We start from the raw sequence: 18322 nt of genomic DNA on the forward strand, positions 1-18322 counted from the left end.
GCACCAGGCGATGGAATAATTAGGGTTTACGAACCGGTTACGGATATATGCCATTTCTTTGGACCTATATATTATTGCATCTTGTATTTTCGAGATTTCATGTACTGTACTCGTGTACATAGCGTTGCATTTTGGAGCCTGACCTAGATTATCATTTAGGATCATGACCAATGGGAACACTTCAGACGAACTTTGGCTTGCGTAAGTGAGGATCAAATCTGAGCAAATGATCTTGCTTGCAGGCACAATGCTAAGAGCTTCAAATCAGTGAAAAAATTATAATATTTATTGACCCCGGCAGGCTATACAATATCCAACCGTCTCTCACAGCTGCCCATAACAATAGACCTCCCATTACAGTATAACCAGGAAGTGAGGAAAAGCAGATTGAACGCACGGCAACAAGCAGAAAAGGCGCTGCAGAGCTAACAAGAGTAAGTCTAGTACAACAATATTCACACGCGAGTCTAATCGTTCCGTAGTCACGGCGATAGTTGGCCAACTAAAGGTCCCGCCGCAAAATGACATCGAGCCAGGGACCTCGAGTCGAGTGCTCCCGCAAGCGCACCGCATACTTCTAATCACAGCGAGGAACCATCACGAGATCTTCCGACCAAGCTTGTCTTCCACGGCGGCCTTCAGTTCCTCGCCGGTTGGCATCCCGACCACACTACCGCGCCTTCTTCGCGCCTCAAGCTCGGCCTTGATTTCCTGGACGGCATCATCGAATTCCCGAGCCGGGTCATTCGGCAGACCGAGGGTCGGTTGCTGGATACTTTCCATGCTGACAGTGCGCGGGACGTGGGGCTTGTTGCGCTTCTTCAAGGATCGGACGAGATATCCCTTTGCGGGGCTTGCAAAGAAGATGATGGACAGGATGTTTCCAACGATGCCGTAGAAATAGACGCTGCGCCAGACCTGGATGGACGAGCTGAACGAAAGGAAGATGAACGGCATCACGACGAAGGACATGGTGAGTTGCGTAACAAGCCAGCTGAAAATATCATAATAGCGTTTGGAAGGCAGAGGCTTAGCGCCATCGGGAGTCAAGAAGAACGGACGGAAATAACGTCGGAAGTCTGCAATGAGGTGAGCGGAAATCTCCAGAGGATGAGGGGAAAGCACCGGCTGTATACTTACTTTTGGCTCCTGTTTGGACAAAAGACCCCAGGATAAACGTCATGTAGTAGCCAGGGTAGAATCCGTGCCAAAATGCGCTGGTTGTGAAGGTTGCCAAGCTGGCTCGGAAACCGGGCTTCTTTCCCTTGGGTGTCACACGCAGGTAAACATAGTTGCGAAGCCAGTGGTTCGTGTTCTTGTTCCAGCTCCCCAGGTATCCATGTGAGTTTTGGGCCGTCTCAAGGCTCCAGGGGTCAATGTTCTCCAGGCGGTTCCAGAAGACCTTGCCTGTTTTGGGATCAAAGCCATTGTATCCGAGTCCAGATAGAATGCAGGCACCTTCAGCAAGAGACCATACACCGTAGTACTTCGTTCGTGTGGTGAATCCGAGCATATGAAGAATCCAAACTCGTCGAAGGAAAGAATAGCTCATGAAGGATTCTCCAAGCACCGTTTCCTTATTGTAGAGAGAGCCCAATTGCAAGAATACAAAGATCCATCCCAAACCCATGAAAGCCTTCTTGGTGGCAGGCGTACCACTGCGGGGAATCTTGCGCTTCTTCCGGGTTGGAGGCACCTTAGACGGATCAGTTCCTGGGGGCACCTCGAAAAGCGTCGTATCAAGCCACCGCCGATAGTCCACATATTCGAAAGACGGACCCCCGAATAGGGATGGAAAGAACAAGACGTATCCCGCGTAGTCTAGGACACTGGGGAAGTGTGCAATAGCAGCGTACTTTTGCGGATCTGACAGCTTGTCTTGCGGTAAACGGCCATCGTGAATGTTCCAGCAGAAGGAAGAAAGTTTCATGACGAGTACCATTTGTGCGCCGGTGATATCAATCGCTTGAGGATCGTCAACCATCTGCCGGTAAATATGGCTGATGGACATATGGCCCATCAAAAAGATAAAGCCGATCCATGGCATCAGCGAGCCGTCTATGTAGTATGCGATGGCGTAGGTGCCAGCAGCACTGTAGAGCAGAGTGCGCAAACCATCCCACAGATCGAATAAACCGACCATATAGAACAAGGAAACGGCAATAATGAAGACATTTTTCTTCCAGGGGTGAGCGTCGGGAATTCTCTTAAGCAGACCGGCCAACGGGTAGGAGAGCAGGAATGATGCAATAAGCTTGACTGTAGTTCCGAGGTGGAAAAATAATCATTAACAACAGAGCTATGTTGAAAGAAGCTTAGGAGATAACTTACGCTCATCCACCGAGGCTCCTGTGAGCCTTGCAGGATAGCCGAATACTATACACGATCGTCATCGTCAGTATCTGCCTTTTCTGAGGTACTTTGGGTGCAATGGAAATTGTTGGGATTCTGGCGGTGGGGAGCATTTGCACATACTGGTATCGACGTAAGGTAACATTATTAGACGTGCAATTCATGAAAAGAACTCTACAAGATAGAATAAAAAAGAGAAGGACGGAGGAGATCCGTAATGAGGTGGAGGACCGATCTAGGACGACATAGATGCGAAAAGGATATGTTCATCGGTTTATAGATAGAAAAAGAAGAGAGAAGCACATGGCATGAAATCATCACGAGTGGAGAGCTTCACATGGCTTGGCTTAACAAGTAACTCCATTCCCCCTTGTGGTCTGTCTCTGTCTTATGACGCATCCAACTCACGGTATCTACTCTACCAGAGGTACTTTGACTAACTGTCGATTTAACTATTGGCTTCTACTTATTTGATCTACTAAGATTCCATATCCGACCTTTCTTCAAGACACTTACAACCCCCCACCTAGCCAACGCGCCCTCTTGGGCTGCAGCATCACCACAATCATGGACGTCGTTGCTGCAGTATCCGGGTACATCTCCAAGATGGTCACCACGGGAGATACAGCATCGGCTACGGGATCTTCATCGTCAACCAAAATGAAGATCTTGCTACTCGACAGTGAGACAGTGGGATCTGCGTTCTACTGCCGAGTGCAGTGAAAGCTCAATTTGGAGGCTGACTCTTATAATGCACAGATGCCAATTGTATCGACGGCTATCACACAATCAGCCCTTCTCAGTCATGAAGTATACCTGATCGATCGCTTGGACAATGCCGCCCGCGAAAAGATGCGACATCTGCGTTGTCTGTGCTTCGTGCGCCCGTCCCCGACTTCCATCCAGTTCCTCATCGACGAGCTTCGTGAGCCCAAGTACGGAGAGTACCATATTTACCTGAGCAATATTATTCGCAAGTCTTCCTTGGAGCGACTGGCGGAAGCAGATGGGCATGAAGTGGTGCGCGTGGTACAGGAGCACTTTGCCGACTTCCTTGTCGTCAACCCCGACCTGTGCTCCCTGAACCTCGGGTTTCCTAACCAGCGATTGTGGAGCCACTCGCCGGACCTGTGGAATGCAGACGCTTTGCAGCGAGCAACGGAAGGCGTGATTGCCCTGTTGCTGGCACTCAAGAAAAACCCTCTGATCCGCTACGAGAAGAACAGCTTGTTGGCTAAGAAATTAGCTACAGAGGTCCGCTACCAGGTGACTCAGGAGGAGCAGTTGTTCAATTTCAGGAAGACCGACACGCCGCCTATTCTGCTTATTCTGGACCGAAGAGACGACCCCATCACGCCTTTGTTGACGCAGTGGACATACCAGGCGATGGTTCACGAATTATTGGGAGTCACCAACGCAAGAGTCGACCTGCGCGATGTGCCTGACATTCGACCCGAGCTTCGGGAAATTGTCCTTTCGCAGGATCAAGATCCGTTCTTTAAGAAGAACATGTATCAGAATTTTGGCGACCTGGGTCAAAACATCAAGGAGTATGTCGAGCAGTATCAGACGAAGACTCAGAACACCATGAACATCGAGTCCATTGCAGACATGAAGCGCTTCGTGGAAGATTACCCTGAGTTTCGCAAACTCTCCGGTAATGTGAGTAAGCACGTTACACTGGTCGGCGAGCTCAGCCGACGAGTGGGGGAGGATAACCTACTGGACGTCAGTGAGTTGGAGCAGAGTTTGGCCTGCAATGACAATCACGCGAATGACCTCAAGGTATGTCCCGACGTGAACATCTAACACTTAGCACAGTCAAGACTCATGAATCGTTGTAGACACTACAGAGGATCATTCAGCTACCCACGGTACCGGCGGAGAACAAGATCCGCTTGGTAGCCCTATATGCCCTCCGATATGAAAAGCAGCCTTCCAATGCCCTTCCGGTTTTGCTTGACCTCTTGGTGACAGCAGGGGATGTTCCCTCCTACAAGGTCAATATTATACCGAAGCTTCTTGCCTATCATCATTCCCTCCAGGCGCCCCCTGTTGCAGGTGGCTTCTCGGATCTTTTCGAATCAGCCTCGTTATTTTCCGGGGCTCGGGACCGCTTCAAGGGGCTCAAAGGAGTCGAGAATGTATACACGCAACATTCACCGCGACTTGAAGTGACACTACAGAATCTCATCAAAGGCAGATTGAAAGAGTTACAGTATCCCTTCCTCGAAGGCAGTAGCCACATTCGGGAGAAGCCACAGGACATCATCATCTTTATGGTCGGCGGTGCAACCTACGAAGAGGCCAAGATGGTGGCCCAAGTCAACGCCAGCTCACCTGGAGTGCGTGTGGTATTGGGAGGCACGACCATCCACAACAGTACTTCCTTCTTGGAAGAAGTTGACGATGCTGTGAGCGGGTGGCCTGAGCCTGGCCCTTCCACAGCTGCTGGACGGCTTCGAAGAGAGATCGGACGATAGATGCCGATCGCATTGTCTCTGTCTTACAATTCGTCATTGGGCGCTGGCGGTTGATTAATGGCGGCATTACTCTGCTAAATTAAATAGTTATTATATCCCTGACGAGGCCATTAATTTAACAGTTCATGAATAGAACGAGGGCATGAATAGTAACAGTCAAATTCCTTTACTCATACGAATAAGCTGGCCGTTACGCTTGTATAGAGTGCGTAGTTGTGTCAACCCCGGATTTTGCCTGTGGAGACTCCATCGACCTCCGTCATCCCTACTACCCCCTACCTCCAGCCATGTCGTGGACACACTCCCCTGACTCCCATATCCCGGAGCAACAATATTACTCCTCGATGGATATTCATCCTTCACCACCCAAGCCGATTAATGCTTTGTCGCCTTCTGCATCCGCCGCCCGAGAACCGAAACTCCAGCTCCCCTCTACAACCGATCCCCCAGGGCCGCAGAACCCGCCTAAGCAGCTCGTATGGCTGGTACGTCTACGACTGTTTCTGTTTTATTTGCATTGTACTTATTGACTGATGGGTTCTGGACCGGTAGATCTTCGGCGCCACAGGCCACATGGGCCGTTCACTCGTCAAGACCGCCCTATGCCGCAATGACCTCGTCGCAGCAGTCGGACGCACATTCGAGAACAGCCCCGAATCAATGAAGAAGCTGGAAGAGGAACACGAGAATTGCCTCGGGCTGCTATGCGACGTTCGCGCGCGCGAAACAGTCAAGAAGGTCATCGACCGGACGATCGAGCGGTTCGGGCGCATCGACATTGTCGCCAACTGCGCCGGGTACGGCGTGATCGGCGCGTGCGAGGACCAGGACGAGTACGAGATCCGCGACCAGTTCGAGACGAATTTCACTGGCACCCTGAACATGATCCAGCTGTCACTGCCGCATTTCCGCGAGCGCCGGTCCGGCCGGTATCTGATCTTCAGCTCGACGTCGGGCGCGCTGGGCGTGCCGGGGTTGGGGCCGTACTGTGCGTCAAAGTACGCGGTGGAGGGCCTGATGGAGAGCATGCTGTACGAGGTGGACAGTTTTAATATCAAGGGGACGCTCGTGGAGCCGGGCCATATGCGCCGCGACGACGTGGGGGATCTGGTCTCTCATACCGCTGCTATGGCTAGTAGTAACGAGCATAACCTCGCGTCGCCGCTGCCGCTGTACGGCCATTTCTTCGTCAAGCAGCCCAGCGAGCCGTATAATACGCCCACGGCGCCCGCGGCGCATGCAAGACGCATGCTGATGTGGCTGGGTGATAAGCAGCCAGCCAGTGCGGTCAAGGCGGCCCATCTAGTTTGGCAGCTGGGCCATTGTTCCTATCCTCCGCTGAGATTGGTCCTGGGGACCTACGCGGTCGAGAGCATCCGCGACAGACTCAAGTGTATCATCGAGGAGATCGAGGACTGGAAGTATCTCAGCTTCCCTGTGGGCGATCAACCGGGCTCCTCTACTGGGAAAGACAAGCCATCAACGGAGAGCAGTGACAAACAGGATCGAGAAATGGCCACCTGATCGAACTTGTCTTTTCTCCTTTGCGTCTATCGCAAAATCCAGTTGGACCGTGGGTCCCTCGCTGCTCCTTAGGCAATAAGACTGGATAAGAATCCAGCTCCATCGTGAGAATTCCGACTGAGCGACTACGAGTCCTTCTAGCCATATCAAGGCTTTTCAGTCCCCCACCTCCCCTGAAGGGCTCACTGGAGGACTTATTATGATCCCCATGGTCTCTGCCAGACACTTTGCCGCTTGAGAACGTCTGAGGTCCTTCATCTATACATATGCATATTGCATTCCGTCCAATGGACCGTGTGCTGGAGCCGTTATGGAGTTTGATCTCAGGAGAGTTCACGGTCGGCGCGGAGGATATGGAAGATATGATATTTATATATATTCATTTCTAGAGCACCCCATGTACAGTGTGGACTCAATGTTTATAGAATAAAATAACATACGCGTCGTTCATAGCATAGGTTTTCGATACCGCCCCATGCAATACAAGAAGCAACCACATTTTGTATTCAGGTCAGAAGCCAACCCATAGTACACCTCAGCGAGGACGCTCAAGCGGCTGGCACGACTTTTCAATCATACAATTCAAAGTTGCGAAGTTGAGTAATCATACACGTTGTTCATAGCTGTCGTCAAACCAAGTCGTTTCAGAGCCGCATATTCTGTACATTGAGAGGAGGATCACAAAGTTAATCACAAGCATGCATAATACATGTCTCTCTGGCATGCCAGATCCGTCTTCTCCGAGTAACGTCTAATCCAAATGAGTCTCTGATGGCCTCATCATCGTGTAGTGCGGGCGCATCGTCCGCTGAATTTTGATCCTTTTCGAATCCAGGCGTCGATCTCAGGGTTCGCACTTCTTCAATACTTGCGCCGACTTCGTACTCTCCGTGGCAGAAGATGGTAACGCCAATGGTGACACTGGTGCTCTCTCCACAAGGCAAAATAGGCAGGACTTGCTGCAGCATGCCGGTCCAGGCCAGCCTCCTAGAAAGATCAAGAGCAACGTTACTAGGTTGGTGGCGAAGACTGGGTTGGAGCCGGAGAAGCGGATGGATTGGCTTCGAGGAGCGGTTCCGAACGGTAACGGTGAGATCAAGCATCTCGTCCGTCTGTACCTTGTACTTTGACCGCCCAATCTGCATCACTTCATCAATGCTTTCCGCGGTAGATGCCTTCTGTTTCGGAAAGGAGGGGCTCAGGGAAAAGCTGATATCCATGGCTTCGAGTCGAAAGGCGTCCACCATTCGCGCGTTCATTCGTATGCCTCTTAGCTCAATGACTCCCTTGTGGCCAGAAGTCGTGGTGCTTTCTTTCCAGACGCCAGAGATCCTCTTGAGCAGTTCCTCCCGGAACCAGAAAGCCTCCCGTGACGCTGCTTCTGCCTCGAAGGTGAGCTTGTTTGCACTCACGACAAACTGCCTCTTGATTCCGGTATTAAGAACCGGTATCGAAGCATGTGGATTGTCCACGTAGACACGAGGGAGAACTAGAACAAAGCGCGAGATCTGACCCGGCTGGAGCTCTCCCGTGATGCTGTACTGTCCAACCTTGGGAGTGAATTCCTCCGCAGAACCCTCTCCCATTGGCTGCTCGCTCACTTGTAAAGTGACCGACAAAGGATTCGGCCAGGCGTTTCGCAAATCAAGTAGCAGGATGCAGTGATCGTGCCCGTATGCGCCTCGTCCCAGTTGAGATAGCACTGGGGCGAATGGGTCGCCGTCCGTGGTGCTGTTCCCGACAGAGTCCAGCTCCAATCCCTGGCTGTTCCGCCATGCAAAGTCACTGCTAAAAGGTAAGATGTCGCAACGGGCCACTTCAATGCTAGCATTCACTGTCACGGTAAACGGTATGAACAACTGCCGCGTGTAGAACACCTCCGGTAATTGGCCGTTGGAAAGCCCGACGTAGGAATAATCAATCTGCACAGTCGTATCTTGCAAGCCCGGTTTGCCAACGATGTCGAGGGAAAACGTCGCACTTTGTCCCGCATCAATGACAAGGTCGTCCGGTGAAGTACCCTGTCGGCGCCACCGCAAGCCCGGTTTCATAGATAATTGCAGTTCCAACTCGTACACTTCTACCGGCAGCAGGTCTTTGTTTGCCAGCGCGGATTGAATCTGTCTCGTAGTGGAATCATGAAACGTGAAAGTTATGAAGTCAAGAGGGCAACTGGACGTGTTACGCAGCGTGATGTCGAAAGACTGGGTTTCTCCTTCCAGCACCATCACCGCTGATTGCGACAATGACATCGACTCGATCACAAGGGACGGCTGTTGGCCAATGACTTTGACTTCACAGGACCTTGTCTCGGGGCCTTTCTTCGGCTGCTGTTTTCCATCTTTCGAAGTGGTTGAGCTCCAGGACAGCGGCCGATCTGTCAAAGGTTTTTTAGCCGCGAGGCCTGTTCGCTTGAACTTCATTTCAATCTCTGGTTTCCAGAATTCATTGAATATCGGGAATTTGCGTTCCCTGCAATATCGAACTTTGACAATACAGCCTGTGACGTTAATTGTCCCTTCTGTAGGGGCAGTTCCGATAACCGTCACTTCTTGTAGACAAAGTGGTGGAAGTATTATCCATTCTGCAACAGCATTTAATGGCACACCTTCACCATGGAGACGAATCCGTTCAATCTCGATTTCAAACTCATAGGGGTTTTGAAGAGTAACTGTGAATGCTGCATGCTCACCAGCGATCATGAGCGACTCAGAGATTTTACTGCTTGTTTTAGAGAATGGGTTATATAAGAATGGGTCTTTAGAGGGCTTGTCGCCGTTGCCGGAGACCACGTCCAGATGTGACTTGGAACGTCGAACAGGTCTCTTAGAGTCAGGTAGAGCAAGGAGCCGAACGTCACGAACGAGGAAGTCATCCCAGTATTCTGCTTCTAGATCCGAAGCTCCAAGCTTATGAGCTGCGCCGACTGTCCGCTTAATATTGTTTAATAGGCGGACCTGCTCGTCTTGCGGCAGAAACGGCGGCTGATAATAATTTTCAGCAAGCATCAGGTCTCCCCGAATAGTTTGAAGCAGTTCAACTGTGAACCGGAGAACACCAGTAAAATCTGGAAGGGCCTCGCAGCAGTTGATGCACGCTTTGAGGGCGTCTATTTTCAAGTTCAGGTCACCATATCTGTCCAGAGCCACATGGCGAAATGATCGCTCAATAATCGCGGCGATAGAGTCGTACTCAGGAATTGGATCCGTGCCACTCGCAGTCGAGGAGCGTTTCTTCTCCCATTCATAGAATGGGGATGGTTGAACACCATATATTTCCCCTATGAGGCCCAAAAGGGCACGCATACTACTTTCCATATTACCTGACCCAACATCAAGAGCGTTGATATCAAATGCTGTATCACTGAGCGACGCCAACCCAGCAGCGGGGTGAATCCCAACTTCTGCAGCACCGATTTTGCGGGCCTGGACGAGAGTTGGGACTATTACTGAAAGGAATTCCCGCAGAATGAATGCTTTCTTTCGCGGTAGATCAAGCGCATTCAGTACAGACACGACTCCAATGACAATCGGTATAGTATCTGTTGCAGGCAGATCTGAGCTTGGGGAGAGTGGTAAAGCACGGAACAGGAAATTGGAAATCTCTGACTGGCGGAGGATAATCAAGCCACGAGGTCGTTCTGGGCGATGCAGTGGCAGCAAAGGCTCGTTCATTACGATGTGCTTCAAAGCATTATCGTCCAGAGCGCCATCGCGTACTCGCGCGGCTACCAGCAACCTTGAGAGCCGGATTACTGTCTCCGAAAAGACGAGCTGGGGCACCGGCTCATCTGTGATGTTGGAAGCACGATCGTAGAGATGAAGAATATTGTTTGCAAGGTCGGGTAAGAGGTTAGCAAGATTTTGAAGGGAGATGATGCGGTTCCCAGGCGTAGACTGTCCCACTTCAAGAGCACTGCTATGGATTGCTTTAGAGGATTTATCGGCGACCGGGTAGCAGATCGGAGGTATCTAACGCAGAGGGATCAGTGGAATGGGGACAGTGAACAAGACGCTGAATAGGGTATAGGACGCACCTGGAAATCCATGCCTGCCCATGCGAACATGAGAAGACAAAGAAGGATTGACTCGAGAGCTTTGGCATGCCAAACATAATCACTGCTTGCCCTGGCATTTGTCGCTGCTTCTACCAACTCTTTGAGAGCGTCTGGCCACCTCCCCGTCTGAAGAAAGAGGGTTCCAATCACGATTCCCGCACGGCCTTTGATCCGGTTTTTCGTGCGATCAGTAGCACTCACTCCGCTCACTGACATTCGATCACGGCTATGCTCTTTCGAGGTCGGCAGAGAGTTGGGTTTGCCAAAGGTACTTGCGCGATTAGCCAACTGGATAGACCGTGTAATTTCGTCAAACGTTGTAGGTGTCTCATGCTCGCTTGGACCAGGCGAGCTCTTATTGGAAGCCAAAGAGGTCTCCGGTGCATCATTGGGGTGAGATGGGAGATGCGCAGGCAAGGTCATCCGGTGAATCAGCCTGTCGGCAGGCCTTGTGCGCAAGTCTGGGCCACGATGTGGCCCCCAAGATGAGGCCTTGGGGGATTCAATAAAGGGGATGCTTTGGATCGTCTTCGCGAACTCGTCAAGCTCGGAAAGCAGTATCGACGTGATATCACACAATGCAGTCTTTATCGTGGTCGCCTTAGACGCTTCAGGTCGGGGAACCCAGATTATACCGTCGGGACCACTCGAGAGCTTGCTCACACCCTCACGATCGAAGATCAAGAGCTGGTGAACTAGAGCCCGGGTGTTCTTCTCCTTGACCAAGCGCAGTCCATCCAACAGTTCGTCTACCCCGGGTTGCATTCGATCCCCGGACCTTGTGGCTGAGTCGGCCTCACTCTCTTCATTTCGTTCAGGTAGCTCGGCTCCATCCGCTATAGCTATGACGACCAAGGGTTCTCGGAAGACCTCGAATGGGAACAACTCTAAGTGTGATATGGGAGGGACGGAAAAAGTAAGGTCATATATTATCATTCCAGTTGGAAATGCAAGCGGTGAAAACATATCTAACAGGAGAATCAGTCAATCATTGCACCCAACGTCATAAACTTGTTGTATTCTTTCTTCCTCACGGAAGAAGCGACAGTGCCTACTTCGATTGGGTCGCGCATTGGGACTGATATCTCCCAGGCGGACAACATTTTCCGCCTGTAGTCTTGCAGCGAAGCTAAGGAACCTCGAGCGCTTTATCCTCCCGACAGGAAGTAGCAGTGCCTTCAAGCGCGCGGGCGCAATGGGAGAAAGGGGATCCACGGCCATGTTGTCATCGGAAAGGAGGCGGGAGGGGAGGCAGTCGGCGATATGCTCTGGACTGCTTCCACAAGAAGTCACCCAAGCTTATAAAAATCATACGAGAAAGAAATTTTGAAAATTTTGGACGGCGCAAGATTTAAAGAAAAAATCAATGCCAGTCCAACTGTCCTATCACAAATTAGTGACCGTTGGGTCACTCTTTGGCTGAAGCAACAGCAACAACAACAACAACACCAACAACTGATAGTAGTAAGGTAATAATAATGATCCACAGCGATTCGATAATCACGGCGCTTTTGGTATTCCTGGTCCGCCGTAGTGTTCCTGTCCTCGGATAAGAATGATTAAGTAATTCAATGCACGTGGCGATAAGCGATAACCTTGGTCAGTTTAACTCCGCTGTCTCCGATAAGGACGACGTTCGCCTCCAGACCGAGAGGTACAGCTTCACATATATATACATATTTCCTGCTTGTTGCCATTCGCTGTCTCTGGTTTTGTATGCTTATTCTGGTTGTCATTTTATTCTGACCATCTTTGATTCCAGACCCGATCAAATACCCAGGAAGCATCTTGTTACAGTCTATTCTCGTTGGTTGTCTGGGCACCCATGTTTATCGACCACGTAATATCCGGAGTTTCAAATTATTGAGGTATACACAGATCAAAACTCTTGCGTCTTGATTACGTGCACTTTCAGTTGAAGCATTTTATTGGGGTGGCTTGGTAGATCTATGCGTCGAGCGTCTTGATTCTTACGACATGACGAAGAACATCGATTTCAACGCGCTGAAGGCGCGGACGATGGGCTCAGGGAACGACGAAGAGGCTGTCACTGTTGACACACGGGGCTTGATATCCAAGGTCCTCGCACGATATTCAGGAAAATGGTAAGTGATTGTTACCATCTTGTTCTTGGCTCTGAGAGAACAGTACTAATGCAGAGTGGACAGGACCGTCCTACGAGAGATGATCCAGAATGCCGCGGACGCAAACGCTACCAAAGTCACCATCAAGTTTGAGACTCTGCCTTCTACGACCGTACCCTTGCCTGCTAGCGCCGATCAGACTACCTTGTTGAAGCATACCATATCCCATCATACCCTCAAGCGTTTGTTGATCTCGAATAATGGTCTTCCTTTCAGCGAGAAGGATTGGGCAAGACTAAAACGTATTGCGGATGGAAATCCCGACGAAACTAAGATTGGCGCATTTGGTGTCGGGTTTTACAGTGTCTTTGATGACTGTGAGGAACCATTTGTGTCTTCAGGCAAAGATGCGATGGCTTTTTACTGGAAGGGAAACGCGCTATTTACACGTCGCTTGCAACTTAGCGAAGAGTCGAATCCAGAAACAACATTTGTGCTTGACTATCGCAACGATACTTCTCCGGTTCCGTCTCTGATGCAGCTGTGTCAATTCTTATCAAGCAGTCTTACTTTCGTCAGTCTCGAGAGCATAGAATTATGGCTTGATGACTGGAATCTCCTGCGCCTCGTGAAGAAGACTGCACCCAGCGTCAATCTTACGATACCCAAAGACATTGAAACTAAGACGCCTCAAGGCCTGATGAAAGTAACGGGTATCACTCGAGAGGTAATTCAAGTCGACGCCGCCTGGATGCGTGTCGTTGAGTGGAATCCGAACGCAAGCGTGTTTCGCTTGGACGGACTGAGAGATACCACAGGCTCCTTGCGTACCTTTTTCTCCCGACTCACCGGTCAGAGCACACAAGAGAACCCTGCAAAGACCGAGAAGCCGGACAACATCAGCGAATCCGGAGACTTGGCCACTGTCTTGAAAGCATCCGTTTTCTTGCATATCAGCACTGCAAGTATCCAGTGTTCCGTCAGTCACTCCCTGAGCAGCGAGCTTGAACGAGCTACGCGCAAGCCTCCACCGAAACGAACTACCCTTGCGATACTTACACCTTCCTATGACACGGACGTTGCATCCGGAGCGTCAACGTCACGATCAGAGGTCCTATCCTCAATTCTACCTACCAAGGCTGGAAGGGTTTTCATAGGATTTCCCACCCACCAGACAACAGGATTGAACGCTCACATATCTGCGCCTTCAGTGATTCCGACGGTGGAGAGAGAGAGTATTGACCTCAATACGAGATACATCAGCAAATGGAACCTTGAGATGTTACGAGCGGCTGGAATAGTCTGTCGAGTTGCTTGGTCCGCAGAAATGGCATCGATCAAGTCCAGAATCCTGTCCAAGATCGACTCGTCCAAGTCATCAAAGATCCGGAAAGACGACATTGTTGGAGTCTTGCCTGAAGCGATTTATACCGCCAACCAGTTTGTTTTCCGCGAGTCGACCCCGTCATCCGTATTAGGTCAGACTATCGAAGACGCCTTCTGGACATGTAATAAAAACGCGTCCATAGAGGTACTGTCAACATGTGGTATTATACAAAGTCATCAGGCACGCATTGCTCCCAAAGATTTGAGCTTCATGGATTCTATCCCGGTCCTGCCGGATGAGCTTGTGTCGGGCGCAAAAGATTTCGTCAGAAAATTAACTGATTTTGGGCTGGTCACTGAAGTCACCGTCTCGGATATCAAGCGAGAACTCGAGGCCAGCACCTTACGGCCCGGCCAGGTCATCGAATTTCTTGGTTGGTTAAGTCGCAAAGCTACTTCAGGCCAACTTGATTCCTTCTCAATCCAGAGCCTCTTGAGTGTTGCAGTGGCAAACGATGAAGATAGCTCCGGCAATCCTGCCCGACTCCTTGTTTTCGGGGACATTAACAATTTTCTGAATCCCCAGCGTATACCCGTTGATTTGCCTGTGCCGTCCTCAGTTATACCTTTCAAATACTCCAAGTCTCTCTCGAAGCAGGAACTGGAAGTACTCGGGTGGGCGGAACTTCAGACAGTCCCTTGGATCCGCTGGCTTGTCATCAATGCTGGTAATAGGGATATTCTCCCATTAGAGCAAGATATAACGCAGACGCCGTCCTTCTCTGCGCAGGTTCTTCCTGTGCTGTCAAAACAATGGGATAACGGCCTGAGCCAGTCATCGAAACAGACGATTGTCACATTATTGAGGTCGCAAACAGTCATCCCAACCAAACTTGGGATGAAAAGGCCCGCTGAGACATATTTCTCTTCAGTGCGACTGTTCGATGACCTCCCTATCGTTCATGGTCTTAATAGCGTTAAGGAAAAGTTCCTCATGGCGCTTGGCGTTCGTAAGACTGTCGAACTTGGAGTCATTTTCGAGCGGCTTCTCGATAACCCCCAAGCTTCCGATGGCAAGAGCGACAGTCGACGAAAATGGAGTCATGTTGATCTCATTCGTTATCTTGCTTCCGTTCGCGATGACATCCCGGCGAATGACATCAAAAGACTCAAGAATACTAGCATCTGCACCGCCGAAGCCACGGGAGACTCGAAGCCGGTAGATGGAAAGCGATATAAGATTTTTGAGTTGTTTGAGCCGAAAGATTCCCTTAGAGATCTTGGGCTCCCCATCCTCGAATGGCCGGGAAAATATCAGCCAAGCAGTATTGAAGGAAAATTCCTTACCATGCTTGGTTTGAGGAGTTTCCCGTCGGCGCCTGAGCTGATAGATGTTATGTCAAAGGCGGCTGCTGGGGATGACTGGGATTTGCACGGAAAAGCTATGTCTTACTACATTTCCGAATATCATACAAACGGTTATGCCACGTTCGATTGCGGTGCTGTCAATGTTCCGTTTCTGCCCATTGAAGGGACTCGCGACCTGAGCACACCAGGCAGATGTTTCACTGATGAAGGCGCAACATTGTTTGGATTTAAGATTCTCCGACGTGACCTTCACCCTCATGCTTCGAAATTTGGGGTCAAGCAACACGCCAGCATGACGAGTTGTCTTGATTACCTGATCCGTCATCCACCATCCACAAAGCGAGACGCAAGAGTGCTGTTCAAGTATCTTGCTGGGAGAGTAGCGGAGCTAAGCGCACGGGATATAGAGCGTACGGGTAATGCACAAATAGTCCCGATCACCACAAGGGATACAGTTGAGCGAGGTTCGGTTATTCGCCGTGTTGCCCCGAAGCTATGCTACCTTGGAGAGGGCGAAGATTACCGAGACATCTTTGACTTTGTGGATTTTGGTCAAGAGGCCAATCTCTTCCTCATGGCAGTCGGGTCTAAGAGAGAGCCAACAAAGACCGAACTTGCGTACATGCTGGTCAAAGAACCGGCTAGAATTTCTGCTTCTTTTCAGAGTGCCGACAAGTATCTCAAGCTCCTGAGAAGTCTTGCAGAGCACCTTGCCGTTCTGAGACGGGACAAGGAACTCTTTACTGAGATGAAACGGTCCGCTTTTCTTCTGGCGAGTCGAGACATCACCTCTCTCGCTCAGGGAAAGGTCAAGACTGAGGATCTTCTGGGCTCAGATGACGATGAGGTAGAAGATCAGAGCATCAAGGAATGGACGTTGACAGCTGCGAAGGATGCTGTTGTGGTGGATGATTTTCAGAGTTTCAACCTTTTCAAAGAGCACATACTAGCGGCACCGCAAGAGGAATTGTTAGAGAACTTCTACTCCGCACTCGGAGCTATTCCATTAAGCGGACTGGTGGAGGAACGTGCCAACTGGGGAGCCGTGGCCCCCGCTCAGGGTCCAGCGGCTAAACTGCAGAAGCTGATCAACGAACGTTCAAGGTTGTTTCTTCACGATCAATCCCCAGATTCAATTCGCCACGATGTCAGATGGCTGGAGAAGAACCTCAAAGTGCAGGTTGTGAACTCCATCTCGCTCACGCGGTCTCTCAAGGGCCGTCGGGTGTCGCACACGCAGGAACGGAGTGCCATAATCACCCAGAACGGGCGGACTTGGATTCTTTGGATCTGTCCCGGCAAATATGACCTCTACGAAATCAGTCAAGCTCTTGTACATCTCATTCTCGTTCGGCCAAAGCTCCATTCCACGCTCACTTTGGAGATGTTGCTGAAGACTGACCTCCTAGAACTGAAGGCACGAGGATATAACGTGGAGAGAATTTTGAAGCAAAAGGCACAAGAGGCCAAGATAGCTGAGGATCGGCGTCAGAAACAGTTGGAAGAGGAGCGACAGCGGCTAAAAGAGAGGGAAGCTACCTGGGCCAAGGAACAGGCTCAGCTCCAAGCACAAGAGCGGGAGACGGAAGCGAAGAGTCAACCTCTTATGCCAGGTGATTTTCCCGACTCACCCACTAATAAGGGGTCGAATCCCAATGTGCAAGCCGAAGCAACAGAGACACTCCAGGAGCGGCGTCCGCGCGGTTTGTTTGCCAACCTGACCAAGCGATTTGGTTTGGAAGGTGGCAGGTCGAACTGGAACCCTCTTGGGGGACAGCCATCGCCGCCGCAGCCTGCTGGGACACCGGAGCCTACAGGCACCCCTCCTCCGCCATATTCTGCAGACGACCCTCAGATACCGCGCCCGGAAGAACCCGCGCCTGTGCATCCTCCGCATCGTTTGCAGAACGAGTTGCTCTCTGCTATTCAAGCCTGCCGCCCTCACGGATCGTCGAGCTTGTACAGCCGGCCGGAGACGAACGAGGTCACTGAGACAAAATCCTACTGTGACGAGAAGCCAAGCCATGACTTGGAGTTCGTGGCGACTCTTCCCTGTGGAATCAATGTGCTGTTCGTGAAGACCCTAGCTGATCGATCCGCGTTCCTGTCCAAGAACAGTGCTGGAATCAATTTGTTTGCTGCCCTGTTGATTGAATGTGCTAGTGTCTTTTCACTGCGCAAGGACACTCTTAGTGTTTTCTACGACCCAGGTGGAAAGACAATAGCATTCAACCGGGCTGGCAGTATTTTCTGCAACTACTTCTACTTCCAGCAGCTGCATGAAAAGGAATTACTTCAAGACCAGTCGGCTGACAGATCTGAATCGATGGTATACTGGTGGGTCATCCTCTGTCACGAATTGGCCCATAATTTGGTGGGAGACCATAGCTCCGCCCACAGTTACTACAGGTAAGAGGACCCTCTGTCCTTGATGATATGGAAAGCCAACTAACTTGCTACAGTGAGGGCTTCGTGGCGCAATATTTCCCGAAGATCGCAGTCAAGCTGGCCAACGCGAGCCAGTCAAAGTCGGGTTCAAGTGAATGAATCCATTATACGATTTGATGAACATAATGAGTGCTTCCATGAGTCGTTGAGAGGATAGACATATTACATGTTACAGTACATAAATCAATGGCATTTCGGCGCTTATATAACTGAACATAATTACAATAATTATTTTCCTCTTTTTCTCTTCGTATGCCAGGCTTCAACTGGAGCTTGAGACCCTGGAGTGGCAAGCAGGCAGTCCTTATGGACAAATACACCAAACAGGGCAACCAGTTGCCACTGTCATCCAGAAAATATGGCTCTCCCCTTCCTCTCCCAATCATCTTTATCAACCGATGCTGGACCGTTCGGGGGAAGAAGGTTATCGGAGAAGGACCCAAGGATCGTAGAGCAAAATGTTCCGTTGATTGCCGCTCCACTTCCAGGGACCCTTTTCTTTCCGCCGTGTTATTTTTTATCTACTACGGAGGAGTCACTTGTCTGTCCTTTTTCTTTTGCATGATCTTTCTCCTGTGTTTGAATCCTTTTGAATTTCTATTACATTTTCAATATGTACATTTCTTCCATGGCGGCGATTAACTGATCAAAAATTGGCCCATCAGGTAGGAGGACAGTGT

General features: G+C 50.4%; 5 protein-coding genes across 5 annotated transcripts; 3 read left to right on the forward strand and 2 right to left on the reverse strand.

Moving 5' to 3' along the window:
- Window positions 1-597: 597 nt before the first annotated feature.
- On the reverse strand, window positions 598-2497 carry ALT_0865 (lysophospholipid acyltransferase; the record flags this gene model as incomplete). Its single annotated transcript, XM_033558806.1, has 4 exons — window positions 598-1079; window positions 1141-2259; window positions 2332-2376; window positions 2476-2497. 4 exons carry the CDS (start codon window positions 2495-2497, stop codon window positions 598-600), a joined length of 1668 nt encoding a protein of 555 aa, XP_033414697.1.
- Window positions 2498-2919: 422 nt separating this feature from the next.
- Window positions 2920-4835, forward strand: ALT_0866 (Sec1 family protein; the record flags this gene model as incomplete). Its single annotated transcript, XM_033558805.1, has 3 exons — window positions 2920-3042; window positions 3112-4137; window positions 4197-4835. 3 exons carry the CDS (start codon window positions 2920-2922, stop codon window positions 4833-4835), a joined length of 1788 nt encoding a protein of 595 aa, XP_033414696.1.
- Window positions 4836-5122: 287 nt separating this feature from the next.
- Window positions 5123-6359, forward strand: ALT_0867 (SDR family oxidoreductase; the record flags this gene model as incomplete). The annotated part of the gene is made up of 2 exons (XM_033558804.1): window positions 5123-5320; window positions 5388-6359. 2 exons carry the CDS (start codon window positions 5123-5125, stop codon window positions 6357-6359), a joined length of 1170 nt encoding a protein of 389 aa, XP_033414695.1.
- Window positions 6360-7045: 686 nt separating this feature from the next.
- On the reverse strand, window positions 7046-11637 carry ALT_0868 (TRAPPII-specific subunit TRS120; the record flags this gene model as incomplete). Its single annotated transcript, XM_033558803.1, has 3 exons — window positions 7046-10330; window positions 10396-11384; window positions 11472-11637. 3 exons carry the CDS (start codon window positions 11635-11637, stop codon window positions 7046-7048), a joined length of 4440 nt encoding a protein of 1479 aa, XP_033414694.1.
- A 756-nt stretch (window positions 11638-12393) lies between these two features.
- Window positions 12394-17741, forward strand: ALT_0869 (histidine kinase-like ATPase domain-containing protein; the record flags this gene model as incomplete). The annotated part of the gene is made up of 3 exons (XM_033558802.2): window positions 12394-12521; window positions 12585-17603; window positions 17657-17741. The coding sequence occupies 3 exons, from the start codon at window positions 12394-12396 to the stop codon at window positions 17739-17741; spliced, it is 5232 nt and encodes a 1743-aa protein (XP_033414693.2).
- Between the last annotated feature and the right edge of the window lie 581 nt (window positions 17742-18322).

The sequence above is a fragment of the Aspergillus lentulus genome, assembly GCF_001445615.1.
Source record: "Aspergillus lentulus DNA, contig: Alt01, strain: IFM 54703, whole genome shotgun sequence".
In the NCBI taxonomy this organism is placed as follows: domain Eukaryota; kingdom Fungi; phylum Ascomycota; class Eurotiomycetes; order Eurotiales; family Aspergillaceae; genus Aspergillus; species Aspergillus lentulus.